General features: G+C 39.4%; 1 protein-coding gene across 1 annotated transcript in view; it reads left to right on the top strand.

Moving 5' to 3' along the window:
- The window catches only part of LOC104965367 (ephrin type-A receptor 6-like), a 49,435-nt gene extending 34,859 nt beyond the window's left edge, over positions 1-14,576 (top strand). The window contains exon 9 of the mRNA XM_010794323.1: positions 14,500-14,576. Within this exon, the coding sequence (XP_010792625.1) occupies positions 14,500-14,576 (77 nt within the window). The remainder of the gene's footprint in view (positions 1-14,499) is intronic.
- The last annotated feature ends 4,215 nt before the right edge of the window (positions 14,577-18,791 follow it).

Below are 18,791 nucleotides of genomic sequence, written 5' to 3'. Positions count from 1 at the left end.
TGCGGCCTTTTAAAAATCTGCGCCATTTTGCTGATTATGCGGTAAATTCTGCGATCGCAGAATCGCGTTTTTCTGGAGGGTCTAACTAAGCTCATGCCTGTTACCATCTCACTGTATGACACCAATGTAATGTTTGTAGATCCCTTTATTAAATGTATCCTCGCCATCCATAGTCTCTAAATAACTTATTTAACGTATATATGATATTTAGGCTTGCTGGTCTCATCATATAACGGCAATGAAAAGAGCAGCAGGAGAGGCAGCCATAACCTCTGCCGCACTGAAGGGGGCGCACGTGAGCCCACAGGTTCTTGTTGCTACTGTTATTCTACGCAGAGACGAGACGCAAACAACAAAACTAGACTTTTGAAATTACAGGAAGATAAGCAGGACTTTTACAACAAACTAATAGAGATTGTTGTCCAGAAGGAGAGCATGGACTTAATCTTCAAGTCAAGGTAAGACCACAATTGTAATGAAAATGGGATCTTACTAAGAAAAAACAATCCAATATTTAGATTTTGGGTATCCTTTTGTTGAACGGTCTGTTTAAAATGAATCGAAGCATCAGACTAAAAAAGCTTTTGAAAATAACCAAATATTTTGATTAAGGTCAAAATATAATATTTGTAAATCTGACTCAGTGCCTCACAAACCATGAACCTCACCACACGTCACTGGTATATATTTTTTTCTTTGTTGGGGTCTGCCCCCAAAAAACAGTTTTAAGCCCTGAGAAAGTCAAATAAGACGGTGTGTAAAACTTCATTGCCCAGCCAAAAAAAAGTAACCACTTTGATTTAACTAGGCCAGTAGGTAAGGGCTTTCCACTGGATAATAACTGCAGCGATGTATATTTATTTAGCTGAATATACGTTTTTTAACCCTAACTGATGCAGTTAGTCACTTCTTTAATGTTTGTTCTTTCTGATGTAAAGTCAAGGTTGTAACTGTTTGCAGAAAAATCGTGGGGCGCTGAACTGTTGCTTTGAATCTTTTGAATTTTGATACATGATATAATTAGTCGTCTTTCAAATTTGAAGGAGGGTGAGCAAGCATCTTGAGAAACATTCATCATTAACTCCTCCAAAAAATATAGTTTATTCAATAATAAATGAATATGTGAATCATAACAGCGATTGACAGCTGATAGGAATAATATGATTGTTAATAGTATCATATTCATTCAGACAAACATCGATGAGATAGTTCATTAATGTACTTATTGCAGGAGTCTTCATAGATTTGGTACCCCTACTGGTCTAGTAGTAGAGGGAAACAAACTAATTCAGTTATTGTTCAGTGAAAATTCATTAAATCATGTCTGCCACTTTATATATTTAATATGTAAGGCTTTACTGATGTGCCACAATAATGTCACCAAATGTTATTGAGTTAAAATATTAATATTGTGGCTTTCCAAGTTAACATTGATTGATATGACTGCAATTAAATCAGCATATACTTCTGCCAGGGGATGCCACCCCTCAAAATCTCCTGCCACCCCATGAATATTTGTCTAGATCCGCCCCTGTTTTACTCATCTACAATGATTTAATTGGCGTAATGTTATCCTCCAATTTGGTTTAGCTCCTTTGAATGTGGGTTTAGTTTGGTTAATCGCATTTCCCTTCCCATTGCATAGTTAAACTGTTTAAAGCTAACCGAGTAACGTTTTCCTTGAGAACATTAAACATGGTTAATTAGCAAATGCATCCAACTCCTTACAAGACATTTCACATGATTTAATGTTAGCGATAACAGAAGGCTTTCGTGTTTATAACTGGGCATTTCAGAAAGAAACGTATTATCTCGTTGCCTTTATTAGCTAACCGTTAGCTTAGCTTGACGTGCTTAGAAGGCTCTTACCAGGTTCTAACGTAATTTACGTTCACTAACAGCTGTGTGGTTAATCTCGTTATTACTGTTGCCTCAGCTATCGTCTAGCCGCTAGGTTATTACTTCAGCTTGCTATGTTAACATGGGCATTAACTACTAAAACCTCAGGTAAATCGTCCAGAACAATTTGTATCGCTAATTCTACAAGACAACATAAGATAGTGTGTAGTAAACTGAATAGATAAACTATCCTACGCTATAGCGCTAGTAAACGCTAACGTGATAGCTAACGTTAGCTTATATTATCCTCTCCAAAAGGGTATTGTAAAGCTGGATTTTTACCTGTACTTTTGCTTCGGGGTCTTGCTTCCAGGATGCACCTTACCGTCCCTTAATCTAGCTCATTAAATGACCAGGGTCAAATCAGCGTTTCATTCATTTCTCCTCAGCTCTTTCATGCTCTCCAGCAGCCCACAGGGAATCAACAAGTTATTTACACCGTGTTGCTGGGAGACCAGCTGACCTGCTGATTTAAGGCTGCCCCCTGCCGGCCAAACAAGGCTTCCTAGCACCTGCTGCTGTAGTAAAGGAAATGAAACAACAAAGTAAGAAAGACAGAAATAATGGAGAAAACTGAAACACAAGTACAAAAAACACAAACTACAGCCCAAGTGTATGTCGAGCAAAAAGAAAACTGAAGCCCTGCCATATATCAAATGCAGTCAGCATCTATTTATTCACATGTTCTTGTTTCATTTACCAATTGTGTGAGTATTTCATTAAGCAGTGTTTGCTTTATCTCGCATTTGTATTTTAATTTATGTAAACTCCAAAGGACAATTATAGTAAAATATGGACAGGTTGAACAATTGAATATTGTTCAAATTTGTCAAAATGACATCTTATGTCATCTAACCTACCATACTGTAAGCACCTGTTCCACACATTCACCTGACAGTTCTGCATGTTCAGAAAACGTGTCTCCTGAGTGACAATTAAGAGGACAGTTATATTGCATGTGTGTTTGAGAGCGAGAGCATGCTTCCATGGATACGTGCGTGTGTGTGTGTGTGTGTGTGTGTGTGTGTGTGTGTGTGTGTGTGTGTGTGTGTGTGTGTGTGTGTGTGTGAGATTTGAGCCTTGAGTGGTTAGAGTCTGAGAGAAAACAAAGTATTAAAATAGGATTGTTTATTAAGTAACAACCATACTGAATAAAACATACAACTTTCACAAGACTTTTTGTACAAGACATACTGCATTATCATGAGGATAGAACGTATACATCTCTATAAAAATCTTTTGACATTCAGCGGTCTTAAGCTCAAAAAACATGATTGTATTTACTATTCTGTTGATCTTTATTCCTGGCAAATTGTTTCAGTAACCAGCTTGAATCGTTGTCACTAAAATCGCATACTGTACCATTGTTACCGTAACTTCTATCCTATCCACATCTTCTCTGGTCATGAGGTAACTGTCTTGAGACCAATCAAAGTCAATAGAAACCATTGGATTCTCACTTGGAAAGAGAAGAGGTATTGGTGAACACTTGAACGGACAATAGAGAAAATAAGTCCTACATTCAAGTGAATGCTAGTGGTTGCTGAGCTAATAGAGAGACCGCATTTGGCCGACGGTGACAGAGGTTGGTTGTTGTGGAGGCTCTATTGATGGTGGTCCAAACGATGATGAGTGAATTAACTAGACCACATGTGTGTCTAGCAGCGGAGCACTCCCACAGGAGCAGCGAGTGTTACTTGCTACACCTTACAGTCTGGTGTTTGTGCAATTAGTTACATGATGATGCCAAGGAAGTCGGTCTTGTTTCCGGCTCGGTGTGTCAGACACACAGTCTGTGTTTGTGCGAGGGTCTCACACTTGAAAGCCGCTCTGTTGGATGTGGTGAAGCTGCAGGCGAAGAGACTGTATGCTGCTTATGATTCTCCTCTGGTGGCCAATTAAGCAGATCCCGATACGTCTAATGTCCCTGTAGAGGAGAAGAAGTTTTGTATTAAACCTGAAACTAGCACATTGGTATAAAATTATAATATGAACAAAAAATACATTTAGAAAGGAAGGACAACATATTGTTACACTAGCAGTTATATAGTAACACATACATATTCATACTGTACAGACAATTTCTTGCTGATGGTTAAAAGTGATATCAATGTTATTACAGTTCCACCCTTTTTCTGTTCCTTTGATGCTTGTTTCCTTTTAGTGGGCTTTTTGATACTGTAGCTGCACTCTGTAAAATGTGGCTTCACTCACTCTATACTCATGGTTGAAATGGAATCCAGTGTTGTGTATCCTGCTGCAAGGAAGTTGTTCTTATACTGGCTCATTTTGATGGAGTCAAGCCAGTCGCCAATAGAGATGAAAAGAGGGTAGTCTGGCATGTCTTCTGGGGAGTCAGGGTAACTATGGAGACAAATAGAAAGATGGAAATACAAGTTAACATATTGTTGATCTAAGTATTTTTTCAAATTGCCATGCCAGTAGTTTTCAACAACATTATTACAAATCATTTTCAGACACATTTCTTAAACTGCCTTAAGAAAGGGTCAAGGTTATTGTCTGAGGTGTGGTATCAAAATCAACTTGCAGAAATTAGCATAATATGAGTCTTTAATCACAGTTAATATTGCAGCTTTTACATATATGTATAGCATATTAAACTATATTATTCTCATCTACTGACACCCCTCTATCACATTTACAGAGTCTTTTCAAGCTGTCAACGCTTAACTAAAGCAGCAGTTGGTAACTTTATTAAAATATTTTTTTTTGAGAACTTTTCGGAATAATCAATTTAGCTCTTTCCGTTTAAAACTGCAAAATCACCAGTATGGTCCTTTGCTACATTTTTGTATATGTTGATACTAACCTCTGCCCATCATTCACCAGAGCCAGCAGATGACTGGGATTAATTATGAGTTTGTCCAGGAAAGAGAGCACGTTGTTGAAGCGTGGTCTCAGCTTAGACTCCTTCTGCCAGCAGTGCAACATTAACTGGTGCAGAGTAACAGGGCAGCCCATTGGTGCAGGCAGGCGATAGCCTTCTTCAATTGATAAAATGACCTGAGAGAAACATCAATGAGTTAAATACAAATGACCAATGCAAATGATTTGTAATGGTTTTGATGGTGTAATGTAGTCAGCAGCTTACATCTTGATTGGACATCTCCCAGTAGGGCCTCTCACCATATGACATCACTTCCCACATGACAATGGCGTAGCTCCATACATCACTAGATGTGGAAAACTTTCCATAAGCAATAGCCTCTGGTGCTGTCCAGCGTATTGGAATCTTTCCTCCCTGGCACAAAAAAAAAAACACAGAAAAAACGTATTATGAGGTGTTCAGCATTTCTAACTGTAATGAGGTTATAGTGTCCTGCAGTAACTGTAACTGTAGACCCACACTCACTGTAGCAGTGTAGGCTGCTTCACTGTCATCTTCTAGGACTCTGGTCATACCAAAATCAGACACCTTGCACACCAGGTTTTCATCCACCAAGATGTTGCGAGCTGCGAGGTCTCTGTGAATGTAACCAATTTCTGAAAGAAAGGTCATGCCAACTACGATGCCGCGCAGCATGCCCACCAGCTGGAGCACTGTGAACTGTCCGTCACGTGTCTGGAGTGGTTGTGGGAGAGATAGAGAGGATCAATATGATGTATGTTGGAAAATATTATCTTAGGGAACAGGTTTACAGGTAAGATCTTTAATCTCAATTAGTCTTTTGCTCCTGGTTAAATAAAAATAAACATCTGTAACATATTTTATCCTCTCACCCGGAGGAAGGAATCAAGTGATCCATTTTCCATGTACTCAACGACGATCATTACTGGTCTGCCTGAGGGAAAGGCAAAAGACAGGAGTTAAGTGACAAATAAAGAAAAGAGACTAAAGAGGAATGAGCTGATGCTATGCAAAACACAGTAACACAGCTTACTCCTAGTGACCACTCCCTCCAGCCGGATGATGTTGGGGTTGTCAAACTGTCCCATTATTGAAGCCTCTCGCAGAAAGTCCCTCCTCTGCTGTTCTATATAGCCACCTTTAAGTGTCTTTATTGCCACAGCAATGTCCACCCTTCCAGGTATGCGCAACCGACCACTACAGACTTCTCCAAATTCACCTGTCATAAAAACAACACAATGCATTCAATGGTGCATCTGCCATATATAATAATACTGATTCAAAATAGTATTCCCAGCAACATAATGAAATTGTGAAAACAATACATGTATTGCATAAATACTGCCCATATAAGTTATCATTATTTCCTGTTCTTTGTAAAGTATAAGATAGACTTTAAGATGAGATACATGATTGATCCCAAATTGGGACATTTGAATGTGTTTGCATGTAAGAAAGGAGATGAAATAAATATTGTGATTCACAGTTTGTTAGTTTAAAACTTCAAAATGTAAAGCAGATAATTGTGTCAACACAATTCAGTACGGACTCCTGCAGTTGCCTTGCCATTTAAAGATCTGTGGAAGACACACTGCCTCCACCAGATGGAGCCCATGTTACAGAAACTAGATCAATGCGAGGCACCTTCATAATTACTCATGGGCTAAATAGCAGACACAATCTGTTAGATGTAACGATCCAGCGAACATTATTATCCATAGTCAGCAGCACTGCCTTTACAATACTATACATTTCTTTAGAATCAGCTTTCTAAGAGTGGCTGTACAATGTTTAATTCAAACTCTATGAGGTTTCTCATAAAATCAAGATGTTACTCAACGTAACATGTGACAATTACTCAATTACAAAATGCCTGTGTAACCCTTAATAGGAGTTTAGGACATACGTAGATTAACATAATTGCATTATATAACCTCTTCTATCTGGTGTTATGTATTTCTCTTGCACACAGGGGACCTCTGTGCTGTTCCTGCCATGAAAGAAGGAAATGCATGTACATTGCAGTATGAGTTGATGCTTGTATACATGTGTGTACGTACAGTTTTTATCCATTTTACCTGCACCAATCACCCTCTCAATGCATATGTAGGAGGGTTCTATCTCTTTGGCAAATTCCTCGACAGCCTGAGTGGGGTCTTCATATGTATCTGGATCCACATAAGACTTTATCCCTGAGAAGGGGACTGAAAGAGAAGCAATGTTAAAAATAAAATGATTGACACATGAGCATTTGACCCACATATACACACCTCAAACACACGGAAAATCTGCCGAAATGTCAATGTAACACCTCAGAGGTTTACAGATGTGGCACCATCAGCTCTTCTTCGTCATTATGAAAACAGAAACATGGTTCACATGATTTGTGAATCCCCTATCCCCAATCAATTTGTAAACACAATAATTGGACATAATACAAGAGCACCTCTGCAACATGATGCAATCAAGTTCTATCCATCTTGATCCCACCATATACCACAGTAAAACCCCAAATACAGAGCTTAGTATACTTTCTTAAACGATTTATCTAAAAAAAAAAAAGATTTGAATTTTGCATCTTCTACTCCCTTGCCCAATTGTTTGCATTAAGACGTTAGTATGAAGAATAAATAAATGTTGTTTATTTTTTCATTTTGCTATGCGAGAGAAGTTGATTCAACTATATGAGTTGATAATGAATGTTGTATACTGTATGCTTGAATTATACTGTAAACATGTTCTGTCATTTTGTCAAGGCACGAAGAGAAAACACAAACAAATTGAAAGAAAGCAAAAGGGGCTGAAAAATGCCCCAGAGCAGCGTATGAAGACATTACAGGCAGCCAGGCCTCAGAATCCTCCTGGCTGAGGCTGGGAAGCTGCTACAGTGAGCACTGTGCATGATGACTGGCACAAATGATAACAGCCCCTGGTACACCTCCAGCAGATGAGCTGGGGACTAAATGTACTTTATAGCTGTGTCAGCTCCAATAGAGGGTTGAAGGCTTTGTCTAAGAAACCTTCCATTTTGGGGTCTACACTCTACTTCTGTCTCCTGGGCGTCTAAGCTCGGCTCTATATTAGAAAATGCCTTTTCTCAGTTTGTTGAACCTGCCTAGGTGATGCCTCCAAAGCACACCAGAGCAACAAAGACAGACAGCAGGGAGGCAAAGGATTCTACTTAAATGATGTTGATAATATTTGAAGAAAAGGCTTTATCGTATTTGTATTAGAAAGATTCTTATCATTCTTTGTCATGTGCTGCAAGTAAAATAAGATGACTGATGATACGCAACATTAATATACTAAACAATCAAATTGATCTGAAGCAAATTATATCCAACTTTAGGTACATTGTAGGAAAAGGAGAACAAATTAAAAACTGACAGGCACACAGATGATAGAATGGTTGGATTTGTCTCAAGAGCATTACTTGTGTTCCTGCAGGCCTCAGATCGATCCATCAATGTGTCACTGAACTGTCTTAGTAAATAACAGAACAATGTTGTGTCACCGTTCAAGAATAAAATGCCTCCCCTGTGGGGCCAATCGATTTTATCTACAAATGTAGGAGCACACTCAGATCAATCCTGTAACTGTGCAAACATTGCGGTGGTTACCTACATTTTGTTACAATCAAATAATGGTGGTGTATGAGATACTGTGATTGGTTGGTCCCCCCTTTGCAGCTATAACAGCTTCCACTCTTCTGGGAAGGCTTTCTACAAGATTTTGGAGAGTGTCTGTGGGAATTTTTGCACATTCATCCAGAAGAGCATTTGTGAGGTTAGACAATGATGTTAGACGAGAGGGCCTGGCTCACAATCTCCGTTCTAGTTCATCCCAAAGGTGTTCAATGGGGTCGAGGTCAGGGCTCTTTGCGGGCAGATCAAGTTCTTCCACAGCAAACTCATCCAACCATGCCTTTATGGACCTTGCTTTGTTCACTGGGGCACAGTCATGCTGGAACAGAAAAGGGCCTTCCCCGAACTGTTTCCACAACGTTTGAAGCATAAAATAGTCAATATTGACTTGGTAAAATGAAGCATTAAGATTTGCCTAGGCCAACCCCAGAAAAATACACTTCCTTTATTATTATCCCTCCTCCACCAAACTTTACAGTCGGCACAATGCAGTCAGGCAGGTAACGTTCTCCTGGCATTCTCCCAACCCAGACTCGCCCACCAGACTGCCAGATAGAGAAGCGTGATTGGTCGCTACACAGAACACTTCTCCAGAGTCCAGTGGCGGTGTGCTTTACACCACTCCATCCAACGCTTGTCATTGTGCTTGGTGATGTAAGGCTTGCATGTAGCAGCTCGGCCATGGAACCCCATGCCATGAAGCTCCCGGCGCACACTTTTGGTGCTGATATTAATGCAAGAGCTGGTTTGGAACTCTGCAGTTATTTAGTCAGCAGAGCTTTGGTTGCTTTTACTCACTAGCTCAGCACTTTACCTCAGCACTCAGCGAACCCGCTCTGTAACTTTATGTGGTCTGCCACTTGGAGGCTGAGTTGCTGTGGTTCCTAAACGTTTCCCCTTTGCAATAATACCACTAATTGCAAAGTGAAGAAGAGAGAAAAAAAAACTGCAACTGTTGCAACGTGCCATCACATTGCATTCAGTTAGCTCTGTAGAACGACCCATTATTTAACAAATGTTTTTAAAGGCAGACTGCATGGTGCTTGCTTTTATATACCTGTGGCAATGGGACTGAATGAAACACCTGAATTCAATGAGTGGTCTAATGCTTTTGTCCATATTTGTCTTTGGGGAAATATTTTTCTAGACCCAGTTCATCAATTTATCAGTTTGTTTATCAGTGTATCAGGTTGTACTGCAGTACAAACAGTGAGGCATGCCCTCACTGAGCAGAGGCCTGCAACCTTGGGCTGATGTGCTCTCAGTGTTTTCTCTCCCTATTCCTGCCTGTTGGCGTCAGCTGATAGAGGTCTTATAGAGCTCCTCCTGTTTTATCTTGTTATGCAGCATGTTGATTATTCTCTCAGAACTAGCAGAATACCGGGGTCTGGGGTAGAGCTCTTCAGAATTGGCTTTGGCAACCGCTGTGACACCTCAAAGCTCCAAATAAACCATCAGTGTTTGCCATCAAAGTTCCTGCTCTCCCTGTGTCTCTCTGAGTCTTGTCTCCATTGCTTCAGAAGTTTCCATCACAGTAGGTGCAGTACAAATCTATTTTTCATTCTTATATTTTGACACTGATTTTTTTGATTAGGTGTGGACATTTATTTAGTCGTCACATTTTTTTATTTTATTTCTTAAAAACTGCACAGCACACAGAGTGCTAATCCACTTAACCCTTGTATGGTGTTCGGGTCTGTGGGAAGAACATATATCAGAACACATTTTCAATGACCACCCACTGTACACCCCCCCCCCCTACACATTTATATTACATACAGGGTGTTCGGGACACGGGGCGAACAAAAACCGGAAATTGTAGGTCCTGGGCCTTCTCTGTGTGTGTGTGTGTGTGTGTGTGTGTGTGTGTGTGTGTGTGTGTGTGTGTGTGTGTGTGTGTGTGTGTGTGTGTGTGTGTGTGTGTGTGTGTGTGTGTGTGACTTTAGTGTTTCTGCCCCTGACATTCCCGCACAAGGTTGCAACATTGTTGATCAATTCAAGCACCGACACCTGAATGCTTTCACATTTTTTTTTCACATTCTATCCCAGCTGCACATTTGGGGAGAGACCATAGACTGTATATGCTTTGCCAGTTTGGGTCCTTATCACAACTGATCAAGATGGCCAAAAGATTCTCTGCTCAGAGGGCCTTTCAAATGATTTTGGAAGAGACAACCATTTGATGATGATGTATACTAGAGGAAGAGGAAGATGTTTCAGAATGTGAACATCACATTTCTGAGAATTCTGAGTCTGACAGTGACTTTGAAATAGAGGATGAGATTGAGCATCAGCTAGTTACAAAAAAAAGACGAGCCACAGGACCAGCCGGTCAACGGGCAAAAAAAACAAGTAGCACTAATTCATTAATGTGATCTAACAAATGTAAAGGGGCAAATAACAAAAATATGAACACCACACAAGGGTTAAGCAAACAGAGACAATTAACAGTGATAAAATAAAGTTATGGTTCAGCAATGTTGTATCTCATTTGGTATCATTATTAAATTGTTGAATATTATTAGATACAAAAAATATATATATATATATATATATATATACACATTGTACAGTATAAAGACCATTGAAAAAACGATGTTGGTCCACCAATAATGAAACCCATACAAGCTATTGTAAAAATCACATATATAAGCAGACTTACACGATAAAAACTATATTCATATCTTTGGATGTACAGTACCGTGTCTACTGCGGAAGCGAGTCCTCCTCTTCTCCTCTGACTTCATCCTGGCTTTAATGTACCCCTGACACCTGTAAAGAAGAACCACAGAGTTTGTGCCACAGAGTAATAATCACTTCATCCCCATATAAATACTCCTCTAGTCTAATGTTCATCCCAGTCTTTTTCATCACCTTCTTCTCCCTCTCAGAGGTCTCACCCTATAAACGATTTGAAATGATCAGCAGAAGACACTTAACTAACAGGTTTACTGCCCTCATGACAAAAGGTGGATAAGTGAACACTTTTTTTCCGCCAGAAGAAATTGCTGCCACATCACCAATCATTTGGTTTGCAAAGACATCTCTGGCGGAATAAGTCATTCTTTAAGTAGTCATTTTTGTCCTTGCACTTATGTAATTCTTTTGTATTTACTTCCATTTCCTTGCTTTTATCTCACTCACAGTCTTACATATTCATGGCTTTCAAGGCTTAGTCTCCATAGAGAGAAAGAGTATGGACAAAGGTAGCTATGGAGCATTTGCATCTTCCATGTAAAAAACATACCATGTCATCATCGGATCAAAATGTGCTGATACTTTAAAACATGTGCCTTAGGAAAGTTTATATATTTAAAAGTTAAAATATTTGATATGCCTGTTTAGGTTAAGCAAACCTTTATGATATTTACACTTAAATGAACATACAGTATGTGATAGAGAAAAGTAAGTTAAAGCAGGCATTGTTACTTTTCATACATCATGCAGGCTGGCTCTGTACTGTTTTGTGTGGCCAATTCTTGGCAGCTGATAAGGCTAAAACAATATACAAATTAACATTTACATCTCTGTAGTTTACTCAGGACAGGAACAGGTTTCTGACAGACAGATCTTATAAGCTGTGATGTGGTATCATATATACAGTAATATTGCCTCCAATCTTTATAACTATCCGCAATGTTCACATTTTAAGGTATGGTAAGGACAGACTCCAGAAATAGAAGGAGTGTATATCCAAGTAATGCAACTTCCAAGAAATTCAACCCATTACAAAAGTACATCCATTGCATATGTTGAGATAAGGAACACACACAAATCTTCAGGATGGATGATTGCGAGATTGCATTTTTGCCTCTTTTTCTCCCAACACTGACTGTCTATCTGCATGAAACCAAAGCCCGCTCAAATGTGATTAGTCAATGAAACTGAGATTATAAACGGAGGCCAAAGCGCATTCCATCACCAATTTCTTGCTCCTTTGCATGGATTCTGCATTGATATGCAGAATCTGTTTATAGACATCATCCGGGAAACACCTGCATCTTTTTTTCTTTGTGAGACAGTTCATATTATGATTTTTCAGCAAATTAAGTTTGCACATTGTGTTTTCAAATAACACTTAATCTTATACCATAATAAGGTATAAATTCAGACAAATTGCATACAGATTCTGCCCCATTATTCATTGTTTATGAATACGTATTTCCAGTGGTAAAACCCTGTGAACCAGAGGCAGACTGAGAACAATGGTCTGAGCTAACCTGTGGAAGTTAATGGAATGCAGCAAACTGCTGGTACATGCATTACACGCTGAGTAATTAGGCAGAAAATTGGTTCAGCCATTTGGAAAATAAGAGTGTCTGGTCGGTGGCAAAAAGAGAGTCCATTAACAGCCTTCTGGTTGTAGCGTCTCTCTGGAGATTATGTGAATCTGAAGTGTGTGTGTGTGTGTGTGTGTGTGTGTGTGTGTGTGTGTGTGTGTGTGTGAGTGTGTGTGAGAGAAAGAGTGTGTGTGTGTGTGTGTGTGTGTGTGTGTGTGTGTGTGTGTGTGTGTGTGTGTGTGTGTGTGTGTGTGTGTGTGTGTGTGTGTGTGTGTGTGTGTGTACAGTGTTAGCAATGAGCCATCCCCAAAGAGCAAGAGGGTTTTTTTTACCGTCCAGTGATGAGGAGGAAGAGTGTTAGGATGACCAACAGGGAGAAGCCTCCTACAGCCGCTGTGACCACCACCAGAACTTGACCCTGATCAGCGATATCAGGATCTGAGGAGAGTAATTACAAAACAAGACCAACACAGTCAGCACGTGTTAATAAAACCAGCTGTCTGCCATAGTTTACATTTTTACATGAAGTCTGTTGGAATCAACAAATGTAATTAGTAATAGAAACTCCCATTTTACATTTAAGATGTACTTTTTGAACATTGTTGGCCTTCCCGAACTGCTCGTATAAAATGCAGCGACTGTAAAAAGGAAACTTTTGAAAAAGGTCTAAATCAGTGGCACTACAGTACTACTAATGGGTAGAATAAGGTGAGAGTAGATGGCACATTTGTAGAAGCAAGATCTAAGTATATAAATGGGAGTGTAGGTGGACATTTACATATTCATAACCTAAAGTGTGTATCTTGTAGGAGGATGTGCGTTCCTGCATATTTCAGGATTAGAATCAGCAGAGCGTAATATGTGCATCAAGAACTTACAGAGCTTATACACATTTAAATAAATGGCTCATGCCTGAAGAAGCACTGATGAGTTCCACTGATCCATAACAGAAAATGACCATAAAATGTCTCTTGGGATTTTATAAGGTTGTTGATCATCACTGATGACTTCACAGCCTTGGCTTTAACACTCTCCTGTGCATTGTTTTAAAACGCAAAATAATACATCCATTACATTTTCAAAACAAATCCTACTGACTGGACGGCTAAACGTCATTGTTGTTAGTCTGAAAACACAGCCAGTGTAAACACAAACAAAGACACAATTGCCTCATGCTCATTCCCTCGAAGTCATACCCTCAGCCGCAGTAGCAAACTCAAAGTTGGGGCTGTACGCTGTGTAGCCAGCAGCAGTGCGAACGCGAACGTGGAAGACATAGACAGTGGAGGGTCTGAGGCCTCTCACCACCACGCTGGGGTTTCTGGTCCGTGTCGATGAGTAACTCAGCTGCTCTTGCTCCTAAAAAGATAAAAATTAGCAAGTTTAGGCCGGAGACACAAACAGTGATTCCATAAACCCATTATCAAAGCAACATTTGAACAAAGCACAATATTTTCATCCTTTTGAGCAGATGGTGAATAAAGTCCAGAAAGCAATACATAATGCAGGCTCAGCATTTACGTACGGCTGCATGCTAACATGGACATTGTTATCTTTGTATGTAATCACTTGTGGTGCATTACAGTGCTTGAATAACTAATTCAAACCATTTAACACCAAGGAATTTACACATAAACGTATTAAAGAAACTTTCAAACTGTCTTTTAAAATATGATAAAACACTTTACCTTCTCAAAGTATTTGACTTCATAGTCCACTTTGTCTGAGGGAAGCTGTTCAACTTCTGACCAGGAGAGGGCGATGCTGTTTTCAGAGGCCCAGTCTTTCCTGACTACACCCACCAGAGCAGGACCTGCTGAGGGTACATTCAGAGATAATAGGGATTTCAACTCTGAAAACAACATAACGACTTATTTTGATTAGTGACTGAGTTATGTACTAAGAGTGGTGTGCCATAGAGTGGTACTCCTCCCCTGTCACCTGTCGGAGAGGTCTGGGGGTATGAGGAAATGAGCGATTGAACAAAAAGTTTCAAAGCTCCAAACTGAAAAAGAAAAACCCTGAAATATAAAACAACCTTTGAGAAATGTAAGAACCTTGTTGTAGTTTGGAAGATAAATGGTTTTAGTGTGTTTCAGGAGGGCCAAGAAAAACAACCATAACACTCTCCAGGTCCAGTTTGATGTACGGCTTGAGAGACACATTTTTGCTAACCCGACCACAAGACCTGCAGCTACAGTTTGTCATGTTTGTCATTGCTTCTGAATTTGAGGGAATAATTCGGACAGGCTGCTGAGGAGACACAAATTACCCAGCAGAGATTCAAATATTTCCCATCCATTATTCATAAAGCTTCCAGTTGAACAGAATATGATTTGGCAAACTACTACATCCAGTCCTTTTGTTTTCGGTGTGCGGTTTGGAGATCATTGTTGGAATACAAATTAAAGCCAGGTTTATGTCTTTAACTATCCACATGCACACATAACCAGTACTAGTATACACAGAAAGCCAGAGACAGAATGTGGCACTTCACGGAGCCAACGTTTGGCTCCATCAAGCTGGATGTGTTGGGCTTCAGTTGTGACTTAAACATTTTGTCAAAAGGCCAACATTTTCTCACAGCAACTCAGCCTAGACACGCCCCTACACAGTCTAACAAGTCAACCGTATCGACTTGTATTAAAACAAAAAAGAGGGCAGAGAGAAAAATGGTGCACATGTGAAGAGAGATTTTGATGCTGACTATAGCAAATACAATACAGTCACAAGCAGACTCCTGATTTGAGTCTGTTTAAACGTTTATGAACCTTAATGTTAGTGACACAGCACCACAAAACCTTGTTATGACAACTCTTGATAACTGAATGAAGGTTTGTCATATCGAGTAATATCTTACACTTCTTACATGACTATCATTGGACTGCACTGCCTATTAAACATTTTGCCCTGTCATCCATGTTATTCCCGGTAACATGTGCCCTCTCTTTCCAGGTGGCAGATGGTGTCTGAGCTGAACACAGCGCCTGGAGATGTTGAGGAAAACCTCTAGCCTCTGTCTGTACCTGCTGCAGTTATTAATGGCAAACAGCAGACACACCAACAACACTATACACACTATGTATTGACAGAGCACTGCAGTGCAAAAGTGCACAGGCGAGGCAAGGACAAATTGAAGGCAGTTGCTTTATGAATGTCATCCCTAGCATTCCTGAAGGATTCAGAATCATCATGACCAGCACAGTATCTGCTCAGGCATTATTCCAAAGCTCACAATGTTAAACGACAGTTCCTATAAACAAATCTAACAGCAATTTATCAAGGTGAAATATCTGACAGGTAGCTAAAAGCCATTCAGATTTTGTAGTGAATATATTTTATAATTTCCGTCTGATGATGTAGGATCATATTGCCAATACAATGGGAGCACTGTTATCCAAAACCAAACATTTTTAATTAAAAAGCTCCACTGACCATCAACAGCTTGATGACTAATTTACTGATTATTATCATTATCAGTTTTTAATGAAGTGATATAAATAGTTTACTTTTTTAGAAAATGTGTAAGACCAGAAGAGAGTTCTACAGTTGAAATCAGGGTGAAACTCATGTTTTGTTATTAAATAAATATTGTACAAAATAAAACAGTTATGCATGTGATTAGTTTTTACATTTATATGAAAATAATGGGTTCTTACATCTAATATGCATAACCCACTTGGAATAACATTTCCGTGAGAATTACACTACCAGAGGGGATTTCTGTCTGCAGCAGTTTAATATTATGTATCTATCAGCGTGTGTGTGTGTGTGTGTGTGTGTGTGTGTGTGTGTGTGTGTGTGTGTGTGTGTGTGTGTGTGTGTGTGTGTGTGTGTGTGTGTGTGTGTGTGTGTGTCTCACTGTGCTTCAGGAGTAGAGTTTTCTGTGCGTGGATATATTTTCAACGTGAGAAAACTCTCTAAACACCCTCTGAACTCTTATGCAATAAGCTGAGTTCATAAATCAATAAATCAATGGGCTGGTTAGATATCTGATGCTTTGTAGCTCAAAGAACACAATTAGGGTCATTACAGTCCAATCACCATCCACACATCAAAAGATAATTGAGAACCCAGTAGCTGTGTAGTTGATCTATTGGCAGCATGAACAAATAGGTTAACCCTGAACTACAGATGCTAATAATAATAAAAGATGAGGGAAGAACAAGAGAGGGAGTGAGAGAGAAAGAGAGTGAGATAGAGAGAAAGAGTGAACTAGGAGAGCTGTAAAGAATTCCCACGGGCTTGCATCTCTCCAGCATCTGAGCATATAAATAGACGTCAGCCTTATTCCCAGAGCAAAGGAGATGAAAACAAGAGAATGCACTGGGGGAAAGGGGAAAAGAGCAAATGTAAAAAGAGAGAAAATCTCCTGAATCAGGACACCACCAAACTGTGGGAAATATTTACACGTGTATTAGGCATGTGAGAAATGTGCCTGACTATTGTTGTAATTATCTAATAAATACTAATGTTGACCACAACCAGAGCCAAGACCATTTCTGCTTCTACTGGAATTTGAAGTTAAATACAAAAAATGGACAAATAAATAGTCAGTCATTTCCAGTATGGGATGGACTTGAGGTCCATATGAAATGTAATAAACATCTCCACAGCAACAGCTCATATGTACATTTGTATGTTGTGTAAAATCATTTGTATTCATTTTTTTAACATTGTTATTCAAAGCTGATTTATGCTAGAAGAGGGATTATAAAAAATTTGTGAGAAATTGTTGTCCTATATTTTGAGAGATAAACCTTTTAAAATATCCAATGACCCAGAGCACCAAGCCAAACTGAAGGTTTAAGAAAAAATACTGAATTATTCATTAACGTCTGGTTGCTAACTTTCAAATCATTGCAAAGAGACAACTATGAACTAAACCAACATTTTGATGCAACTGTAAACCTGTTATACATGTGGGAACACAAACTGTGGTAAAACAGCACCAAATGATCGACAGTACCATCAATGCCAGATACTGTGCCCAATGTCCATGTTAAAAAAAGGTCAACAGCATCTACTGACTTGTCTTTGATTGGAGGGTAATCTATAAAATTCATGATGAACTTGGTGCATGAGCAGCTAGTCCAATTAGATACCATAGGCAATATACTGTATGCACACTTATGAATGTAGTAATGCGACCTCTGTAGCAGCGTAGCACAAAGCAGTGGAGTCCGGATAAAACTGAAAGACAATGAGCACAACTCTGCAGGGATTTAATCATTCAAACCAGCAGTTGTTTAAATTAGATTATTTCAGCAAAGGATCAATACATCATTCAATCTCACATTTTGCAATTGATTTGAATCAATGAGATAATACAATTAATTAGTTTAGATTGTTCAGGGCTTCACAAATATAAAACCTAACCTGTACAACAAACATAAAACACACAGTCCAAACTTTCAGATTCTCAATAGGCACAATTTGAGCCTCTGCTAGGACGTGATCTTTTAGCTTACATAAGAATGACTTTTATCTATATTTGTGGTTATCTCTCTGCTCTTGTTGTAGGAGCACAGTTTTCCTTGGTGCAACAAACACCTTACACAAATGAACTCTCCTCACAGAATACTGCAGTGAACTTTGTGGGAGGAACTGTGGTGAGAAACGCTCTGCTGAGCAATAACTACAGTGTATTTTGAGTGGAGTGCAGTTGGCTGTTCATAGACACACAGATCATCCTGCTCACTCCGCTCTGCGTTGCTGCCTTGAAAGGCGTTATGACAAGGGATGACCTTCATCATCCTCAACAAGCAGAACACCAGCACTTTGAAAAGTGAGGAGGAGAGTGTGCACAAAGAGCCATTCAAAGTTATCAAATGTGTCCTCTGAGAATCTATGACAAGCTAAACAATTGAATGATAACTCCAGTATAACATATCGGCAATAACACACTTCACTCTGTCCAAAGAGTGACCGTGCATGGGCGTTATGAACTATCAAGGTTAGAGAAGCACACAGGCAGAAGGGAAGAGCACATTATTAGTAAGCCTGATTAATACATTTAGCATAATTAAAAGCATAATGAGGCAGTAATATGCAATTTACAAACAGATAGCATGTCAACAGTAAACAAAGTCTCCCCCC

This window comes from Notothenia coriiceps, unplaced genomic scaffold (genome assembly GCF_000735185.1).
Source record: "Notothenia coriiceps isolate Sejong01 unplaced genomic scaffold, NC01 NC01_scaffold00037244, whole genome shotgun sequence".
Classification (NCBI taxonomy): Eukaryota; Metazoa; Chordata; class Actinopteri; order Perciformes; family Nototheniidae; genus Notothenia; species Notothenia coriiceps.
This window is presented reverse-complemented; position numbering and strand designations above follow the sequence as displayed.